The sequence below is a fragment of the Myxocyprinus asiaticus genome, chromosome 33 (assembly GCF_019703515.2).
Source record: "Myxocyprinus asiaticus isolate MX2 ecotype Aquarium Trade chromosome 33, UBuf_Myxa_2, whole genome shotgun sequence".
Lineage (NCBI taxonomy): Eukaryota > Metazoa > Chordata > Actinopteri > Cypriniformes > Catostomidae > Myxocyprinus > Myxocyprinus asiaticus.
Genome location: NC_059376.1, coordinates 26,892,656 through 26,902,657, shown reverse-complemented (window position 1 = coordinate 26,902,657; position 10,002 = coordinate 26,892,656). Strand labels below are relative to the sequence as shown.

The window sequence follows — 10,002 nt, the reverse complement described above, 5'->3', positions numbered from 1 at the left end:
CTGGCAGGACTAAATCTCACGAATTTGGAAGTTCCTCAATTTTTTTATTTGGATATAACTGATCTAATGAATATGGCCTCAGGGTTTTGCATTAGGTATGAATGTGTAAGTGAGAAAGTGTGAGAAGAAATTAAACTTCAATGAGCTCTGGATGTGCAAATATGAATTTCTCACTCAGCCTGTTACTCAGTAGTAATAGAAAGATACCCCAAACACACAAATCATATCCATATCCTGACACATACACACACACTGCTTATTTTTTATTCTTTTAAATGTTACTTCATACTATTGAAATCTTTATAGTGCTTTTAACAAATCAAATCCATTTTCCAATACAACTCCACCCATAGGTTACAGACATTACACTACACCATAAAAGTATGTCATAACTATTTCTGATGCTCTCAATATATGTTGCCATACAAGGACATGCTTTCCATGATATCAGTTCACTTTAAATTTCTTAAAAACAAAGAAAAATAACACTGTTCAATTCAGAACGAGTTTTTTTTTTTTTTTTTTTTTTTTGGCAGTTGTTTATGGAAACAGAGCAAGGTGCAATAACAACAAAATGTTCTGTTTTGATTTTGATTTTTTTTCCAACATCTTGTATCATATCACAAACATCTCAAAGATAAATTAGTGCATTCCTTACCTTTGGCATCCACTTAATCTGATACTGACCAAAGAAACTATTCAAGCATGTCGGCACCCCCTTCTTATTAATGGTTTTGGCTATTCCAGTTATTCCAGTCAAAACAAATCGGAATGCTACACCATACAGTGACATTGTAAGTAATTCTATGGTTCCAACTTTTTTTTTTTTTACAGTTTGGGGAGGGCATTTTCTTTTCCAGAATGACAGCGTCCTTGTGCACAAAGGATATAAAGAAATGGTTTACCAAGTCTGGTGTGGGAAAAACTTGGCTGCCCAGAAAATCGGAAACAGCAGGTTGAATTTTCTTTAGCTAAAATCAGTCTCTGCTGACTGAAATTCAAATCACTGCCCCCAGTGGCCAAAGCGGTATGTGTTGTTGACGGATTGGCATGTTTGAGCTCCATTTTCTGGGTGTAATGTCAACAGAGGGGTGCCAAAAGCAAGTTGTGATGCCAGTTGTTTTCAGCTGTACATGCTGTAAAACAGTGAAGAGGAATGCAAATTTTATCAACTGTACCCCAAACCCAAACATAAATATAACCAATCATTGGAGTAAAAATATAATGCTAGACGAAAAAATGCAGCCTCCAAATCACACCCATCACTGATTATAGGAAAGTGATTACTACATGCGTTCAATGCAGTATCCAAACCTAGGTCTCCCACACTGCTGACACAACATGCCTCCGGTCGCACCACATGTTAAACATGCTGGAGCTGATGCAAAAATGTCTGATAGCAGTTGCTGCTTGTCAGTGAGTCAGAATTGTGCACAATGCCCAGGACTGAAACCCACTGAACACAGTTGGGATGAAATGGAATGCTGACAGCAAGCCAAGCCTCATCACCAAATGTCATGTGCCTGACCTCACTGATGCTCTTGTTTCCTTATGTTAAAAGACAGACAGATTGACAGATAGATACATGGATGGATAGATGGGTCAATGGATGCATAATCAGGCAGATATAGTTGTGTAAGCTGTAAATCAGCTTTTACATTTCATTTATGAATAATAAATATTCTAGGCATAATTGTATAAACTCAGAAAGAGTGCAGTTTATGTCCAATTAAGCATCTGTGTAATTCTGCTATTAAATGTGATTAACATGGGCTTGTGATCAGCCTTACTGAAAACAGCTAATTTCAAAATTGGCTCCTGATGAAATAATTAAAAAAGGATGTTGCATTTGCGTCGGAAGTGTTGATTAGTTAAGAATAGAGGATGTCTAAATACAGTCTTGTTTTACTGCAGTAAAACCACATGTCTGTGACATAATAAGTAATTACCAAATGTTCAAATTTCGCACAGCCCACTATACTTATTTACAGCCTAAACATACCTATAAACTATTTTCCATAATTTAAAAAAGTATATTATACTTGTTACTACATTATCCTGAATTCTGTTCTAGTAAGTCATTCCCTCTATTTCCCTCTGAATAGAGGGAAATATGTCAGAAATAGAGACATGCAAGTTACTTTTAGCACCAAGCCATGAGAGCGCTCTTTCCTGTTTCAGGTTGTGTCACAATGCATTTGTTCATCTGTGCCTAGAAAAGGCAGTGATATAAAATGTATTGAGAGTGCATTACATTCTTAGGTGAAGTATGCAAGAGAAAAAAATGATCACAACTTCTATAGTTTCCCAAGAAACACATACAGGCACATTCTGGTGATGAAGTGAAATTAGGAAATGAGCAAATGATTTTGTCTTGCACTGTTTACCAACACAACACATCTCTCTCCTGTTCTCATTAGGCAACATTTTAGATGTAAAAAATTAAAACACCAGCTGATGGCTTCTGCATTTCTGGCCACAAACTAGAGCAATGCATGCCCATACATGGATTATGATTTCCTTAGCCTTTGGGCACAAAACTGCTTAGAACCCCCTCAACAGCCTAATTGCACAGTGCTGTCCAACATGAATCCAGTTGCACAATTTATGGTTAGTACGTTTATGGAGCTACTGTATGTTGTCAGAACACCTGCACGTATATATGTCATTCAACCACATCATGAATGTTGGTAAAAATATTTATGAGGAGAACAATTTTATTTGCCCATTCTTCACAAGGAATGATTAATAGTGAATTATTGACTCAATTCTCCCAAACTGCATAATCTTCCACTTTCCCCAAATGCTTGATATCCATCCATCCGTCTGTCCATCCATCCATCCATCCAGCCATAAAATTTTCAAACAGTTACTGGAAGGTATTATTAACTTGAACATCTTACTGTACTGTACTGGAAATTATCAAATTTATTTTGAGACAAAATTCTTATTTGACATTTTCTATTTTGTTTAAGGTGATTGAATAAATAATAAATAAAAAATCAATAACTGTTCAATAAATTAAAGAATAGTATTTGGGGTTAAAAGCCCCTCTGTTGCAGGGGCTAAAGGCCCCTATTAAACACACTGTTTTTCTTAAGTGGGGAAAATAGATTTGTTATGAATAATGTTTTAAAGTGGGCTCACATTGACTGATCCATTCACAATGGAGATTCATTTGTTTATAGAATACTTGAGATGTAATAAAATATCAAATGTGATTGAAATGAACAAGAAATGATGCATCCTTTTCTAAGTAGTTATTCTGAATAAGCATTATTTTAATTTGTTACTAAAAAAAAGTATTTTGATATCTTATAAGTATTTACATACGTTGACAAATTTTGTTGCTCCATCAATTTTTAATTAAAATTAATGTATTCATTGAATCTTGATACACTTTGTGACCAGAAAAAAATCAAATAAAAAAATCTTTAAGGTGTGCCTTTAGCCCCATTGTACCCTAATTAATTTCTCTGGTGATCATAAACTGCAAGTTTTAAAAATCTACACTGAAAAAGGTGGTGGAGTGGAGTTAATTCTACCTGATATAAACTTTAAAATGAGTTTTATTGCTGTAACCTAATGTATGAAAATAAATTTTTAAAAAAATGTAAATATAAATTTTAGTTTAATTTTTCTTTTTTCTCTTTTAAGGATAAGTTAAGGATAAAAACTCTTTAATAAACGTTATACTAAAAAATGTAACACTGAAAGCTTTGAAATGGAATTATCAACAATAGAATTTAAGAAGCCAACAAAATCTATGTAAATATTTACAATTCATGCAAAGATTTATTGTAAAATACTAGATAGAAAGAGATAACTAAATTTAATCTTTTGTGTCTTCACAATAAGAGGTTGCTGGAAAGCCCCTTCTTTTTTGAATAGGTTAAAAAAAATAATCACTCCTTTCAGTGGGTAAGTGTTTAGTAAGTGGGAGTGCTAAAATGACCTACAGGAGATGGGTGGGTGCTCAGTGACTAATCCCTATGGACCACATAAATACTGCCTTCAGGGCACAAGAGAAGACAGAAAGATCAAGAGGAGAAGACACAACAAAACTGCATGTTCTTCACTTCTGGCTTCATCTGATCTGGCTTCTCCCAAGAAGACGTTTCTCCAGATTTGTTTTCTGTTTACTTATACAAATTTACTTTGATCTGTGATCAAAGCTCTAAATATGAGACTTGGAGTCCTGTCATTTCTGGTTCTAGGAACCTGCTCATTGACAGCGTGGTGCGTGCCACTGAAATCTGTGTATGTGACATTCCCTGGAGATGTGATCAAGAACATGACAGACATTCAGTTGGCAGATGTGAGTATATCAAGTTGTATTTCATGGTTCAATTATAAAATTTGTATAATTTTAATTGTAAATCAAAGACAAAATATGGTTTATATGATATAGATAACTCCCCTCAGTCCTCTTTAATTAATTCCATATACTGTATATTTATTTACTTAAAAAAGTGGTAACCTGCAGGGATCTATTTGTACTTGATGAAATGTGCAATCCATTAAGTGGATTGGTTCAAGTCAAAAATAATACTTAACATTACAGAATCAACCTGAAAACATTAGATTACAATAAACAAAGTTCAGTCAGGTTAGCTTCTTAAGGTAACTATTGCGGGTTACCAGTTTTTACAGTGTAGATTACTGTTTGAATAGATAGAACACAAGTGAATTTAATTCATCTGTATGTATATATATATTTGGCTCCAGGAGTACCTGAAGCGTTACGGCTACATAGATGTCCTGCAGAAGAGTGGAATGCAATCAGTCTTCTCCACTTCAAATGTTCTGAAGAAGCTCCAAAAGCAGCTCGGACTGGAGGAGACGGGGACACTTGACAAAACCACACTTGATGCAATGAAGCAGCCTCGTTGTGGGGTCCCAGACATCCGCAGCTATCAGACTTTTGCTGGGGACCTGAAATGGGACCACAATGATGTTACATACAGGTGAAATATTAACTGCATGACAAAGAGATATATTACACCAGCAACATAGTCAAGCACTTTGAAATCCCTTTAATTTGTGGTGAACAGATTACAATAAATTGCATTGTTTTGACTCGTAGGATTCTGAATTATTCTCCCGACATGGAAGCCACTTTGATCGATGACGCCTTTGCCAGAGCTTTCAAGGTGTGGAATGATGTGACCCCACTGACTTTTACCCGCCTCTATGAGGGCACTGCTGACATCATGATCTCCTTTGGGAAAGCAGGTGAGTCCCATGAAGCCACTCACAATTTCAGATGTAAGGTGTAATTTTTTACAATATTAAAATAGCCTACTTTCTCCTATCACAATTTAATATGCAGAGCCAACTATGAGTAAGCCACTCATAGGTTGATCCAGCTGAAAAGTGTAAACACTGTAGCTCTGTGGCACTTTCAAAAGCACTGTTCATTGTTTCTTTGTTCCAGCCCATAACAGCAACATTGGCTCAACCAATGGCATGATTTTAGGGTGGGATCTTTTGTTCACCAAAATTTTGAAAACATTATTTTTGCATTTCCATTTGGTGGTTCTAGTGGTACAGAAATTACACACTTCATCTTTAATGGAAAAAGTATGGTAACACAAAACACTTGGGGTTCTGAGAAGGTCTGAATGGGTTGCTGTTTGTTGTTTCAGATCACGGTGATCCCTATCCATTTGATGGAAAAGATGGCCTGCTGGCTCACGCCTATCCTCCAGGTGAAGGAATACAGGGGGATGCCCATTTTGATGATGATGAATACTGGACACTGGGCTCTGGACCAGGTACGAGTTATTCATGCTCCCTCTCAAAAATGTACAAAAAAAAACAAAAAAAAAAACAAAAGTAAACTGAAGGACATTTCATACTTGAATACACTCTATTTTCACAGTTTTTATTGAAGCAGTTTGGATTTATAAGAGGCTGGAATTTTAAACGATGTAGGAGTACAAGTCCCTGATTGATAAGATTGCATAGTGGAACAATAGTTCCCTCTACAGTTTGGATTGTATATTGACTAGAGCAGCAATTCTCCACGTGGAAAGGGGTCAGGGCCGAAGTGGGGTAAAAGGTGGGAATGATTTTATGGGCCCACACGTCCAGGGGGGCCCACAACAATTTATAAATAGTATTTTTTTTAAAGGTAAGGGGCACAAGGCAATAAACAGTCAGGGGGCCAAAATTCCTTACTACGGCCCTGAACGAGGTACATGGAAAGATTTAGATTTTTTTTTTTTTTTTACCTATAAAACTGAAACTTAAAACATTGTAGACTGTCAAAGGGTACAATAATTAATTACAATTAATCTCATAATTTTTGTAGTGACTGCCTTCAAATATTTATTTCCAGTATAAATCCAGTATAATATGATTTAAAAGGAAAAACAGTTGGGAAATACTAGTTTAGAAAACAACAATTATATGTCTCTTTCAGCAATTCAAACTCGCTATGGTAACGCCGAGGGAGCCATGTGCTTCTTCCCCTTCCGTTTTGAGGGAACGTCCTACACCACCTGTACCACTGATGGGCGCACAGATGGACTCCCCTGGTGCGCCACCACTGCAGACTATGACAAGGACAAGAAATTTGGCTTCTGTCCCAGTGAACGTATGTGTTCCAGACTCTTAGAAGGGCTCTTTTACCAAAACATTGTAAAAGTTTATAAAAGATGGTCACTTTTAATTGATTCCTTGTCCCTCAGTATGGAATTAGTATAAAACAAGCAAAAGAACATTTTTAATCTAACAATCGGACTTTCTCCCCCACAGTTCTCTTCACATTTGGCGGGAACAGCAATGAGGCACCATGTGTCTTTCCATTTGTGTTTCAGAAGGTAAAATATGACTCATGCACCACAGATGGACGAACTGATGGATATCGCTGGTGTGCCACTACAGCTAACTTTGACACAGATAGCCAATATGGATTCTGCCCTAATAGAGGTGAGCAGCTTTCATACATTCAGGATGAACACTTTTATGACAGAAACAAGATAAGCAGTTCGCAATTAGATATAATTATCTCTATGCCACAGCAAATATTTAAAAAGTTGCTTTTTTCCACCTCACAGATACAGCTGTGATAGGTGGAAATTCAGAGGGAGAGCCATGCCAGTTTCCTTTCACCTTCCTGGGAAAGACATACACTTCCTGCACCACCGAAGGCCGCAGCGATGGAAAACTCTGGTGTGGAACTACCAGCAACTATGACACAGACAAAAAATGGGGATTTTGCCCTGATAGGGGTGAGTGTATTGAGAAACGCAATATACATTAACAAAATTGTAATACAACAATAAATGTGAAAGTGAGACATTAACAAACATTCCTAATCAGAATGACACTGCTTTCCCCTCATAGGATACAGTCTGTTTCTGGTAGCTGCCCATGAGTTTGGACATGCACTTGGTCTGGACCACTCCAACGTCAAAGACGCTCTGATGTATCCCATGTACAAATATGTAGAGGATTTTTCTCTGAATAGTGATGATATTAAGGGCATTCAGTATCTATATGGTATTTATTCAATCAAACAATCGATTATTTACTGATTGATACAAAATTCTATATTTTCCTCAATGATTCTTGCTTCCTACAGTAGCTATATTTTTATTTAATTATTTCCTTTCAGGACCCAAAACAGGCCCTGATCCCACTCCTCCACAACCCAAGATGACCACTTCCTCTCCAATCTTGCCAACCAGACCCAACCCAAGTGAGACAACTACCTCTGTTTCTACCACAACACATGTAGTAGTCCCTTCTGTGGATGCCTGTCAGTTCAAAGAATTTGATGCCATCACTGAAATCCAGAAAGAGCTTCACTTTTTCAAGGATGGGTATGAGCCATCATTCTACAAATAGGCTGATATAAAAAAATATATATATACATTTTCATTAACTGAGCAGGTTCTTAATAAAATGTTTTGACATTCTCTCTCTTTAATAAAAAAGGCACTTCTGGAAGATTTCAAGCACTGGAGAGCGCAAAGGTCCATTCTTGACATCTGAGAAATGGCCTGCCCTGCCAGCAGTCATTAACACTGCCTTTGAGGATCAAATCACACAAAAGCTTTACTTCTTTGCAGGTACTAGCATTACAGATTGAGATATTTTGCCATAATTACTATCTGAATAAGTTTAAATTTCAATTAAACCTGTATCTTGTGCACACAGAAAAACAGTTCTGGGTATATACTGGAAATGAAGTGCTTGGACCACGTAAAATTGAGAAGCTCGGCCTACCAAGCAACTTAGAGAGAGTGCAGGGAGCAATACAGAGAGGAAAAGGCAAAGTGCTTCTGTTTAGTGGCGAGAACTTCTGGAGGCAAGTACACTGCTTTAAGTGACTGTGACTTTCGTAAAAAACTTTTTCTTTTTTGTATAGAGCTATTTTCTTATGCCCTATTTATTGTCACAGACTGGATGTAAAGGATCAGTTGATAGACAGAGGGTACCCTCGATTGACTGACTCCGCTTTTGGTGGAGTGCCCCTCGATTCACATGATGCATTCCTCTACAAGGGTAGGTGTGCTAAATCCAAAATACTGAACTGTTGACCAGCTCATTACATATAATATGCTTCTTCCTTTTGGCCATTAATTTTAAAGGTGCACTCAGTGACTTTTGTCTTATATACAAATCTTGGACTTACACTGACACTTAGCAGCTTGGATACAGCATCATTTAAAATCAATATTTTTCAGTTTCAGATGCCATTGTAGAAATTTAGTATTCACAGTCGGCCATGATTACTTTAATCAATGAGTGAAAGTGTAAAATAACAGGACCTTTACTGAGATTATGCCAGTAGTATTCGGCTGGTCATGTGAGTCTAACATGGCAGCCCCCATGTGCGGACCCTCTCCATGTAGAACAAAACAGCTTTTATAAGGTTACTGATATGACTGGAGTCTTAATTTTAATGTGAGTGGTCGTGATTTCCTACGTATACAGCAAAATTACAATTCATGTCTTTAGAAGTTAAACTTTTTTAAATCATTAAATTAGATTTACTGCATTAATTATCTGATTTGATCATGTTAAGTCTATTGTTTATACTTTGCAGGATTCTATTACTTTTGCCGGGAAAGTTTCTACTGGAGAATGAATTCCAGAAGGCAGGTTGACCGAGTTGGATATGTGAAGTATGACCTCCTGAAATGCTAATGACGACAGTCATTAGACACATTCTAATGAAGTCTTCCAACATCCTAACCTGATGACAGAGCCCTTTTTAATAGGGAAACCATTTCTCTTCAGTGTAAAATGTAGTGAGGTGCACACAGGCAGAATGTATTAAATTTAAGGTCTCTGTTATGGGGATCTTGACTTTAACTGTTACAGGAGAAGAACAGTTTTAACACTGAAATTATGATAGGCACATGAAACAGGATTTTAGGCATATTTGTCTGCTTTAACATGATTTTCTAATTTATTATTTCAGCGCACTATATAACTGCTTAGGTATGAATGCATTTCTGAACAGAACATTAACAAATAATTAAATCTTGTGCTATAAAACTATGAGGAAAGTTTTAACCTAGGAATTGACTTTGTGTTTTTAAATGTAGGAGTGGAGTCACCACAAGAACATTCAGAGATCAAATGCATTTATTGATGGCATTAATTGTAGTTTTGTGCAACTTGTCCATTCACTGTGTTGACCCCACTCAAATGTTTTCCAATGCAAAGGTTTATTTTTAGCCATAGAGCTAATATTCAGATGTTATTAAGCCCAGATTTTGGTATATTGTAAAAATGATTTGCCTTGTGTAAATGAGGATATTGGTATTATTAATTTAATGGTCCACTTTGCACTTATTTATATTTTTCTGTTTGTTGCATTGTTTGTTGTTTACGTTTACTCAATAAATTAGTAAAAAATAAATAAATAAATAAATAAAAGACTATTCCGATACTTGTGCAATTGCTGTGTCCTTACAACTTGATAAATAAACCTAGTTGAAAATAATAAAATACTCAATCGTATTTGTTTCAGTAGGATGG

The 10,002-nt window shown here is 36.3% G+C and overlaps 1 protein-coding gene across 1 annotated transcript; it reads left to right on the top strand.

Moving 5' to 3' along the window:
• Positions 1 to 4,020: 4,020 nt before the first annotated feature.
• On the top strand, positions 4,021 to 9,913 carry LOC127423999 (matrix metalloproteinase-9-like). Its single transcript, XM_051668743.1, has 13 exons — positions 4,021 to 4,318; positions 4,729 to 4,967; positions 5,087 to 5,235; positions 5,649 to 5,777; positions 6,428 to 6,601; positions 6,763 to 6,936; positions 7,065 to 7,238; positions 7,354 to 7,509; positions 7,625 to 7,832; positions 7,948 to 8,081; positions 8,170 to 8,320; positions 8,414 to 8,517; positions 9,062 to 9,913. The coding sequence occupies exons 1-13, from the start codon at positions 4,184 to 4,186 to the stop codon at positions 9,160 to 9,162; spliced, it is 2,028 nt and encodes a 675-aa protein (XP_051524703.1). The 5' UTR covers positions 4,021 to 4,183; the 3' UTR covers positions 9,163 to 9,913.
• Positions 9,914 to 10,002: the final 89 nt, after the last annotated feature.

Bases quoted from the DNA above. Each gene is read 5' to 3' on its own strand.
- LOC127423999 (XM_051668743.1), top strand. From the start codon at position 4,184: ATGAGACTTGGAGTCCTGTCATTTCTGGTTCTAGGAACCTGCTCATTG. The intron at 7,239-7,353 runs GTGAGTGTATTG...TTCCCCTCATAG, and splicing joins GGGATTTTGCCCTGATAGGG to GATACAGTCTGTTTCTGGTA. The intron at 8,321-8,413 runs GCAAGTACACTG...TTATTGTCACAG, and splicing joins AGTGGCGAGAACTTCTGGAG to ACTGGATGTAAAGGATCAGT.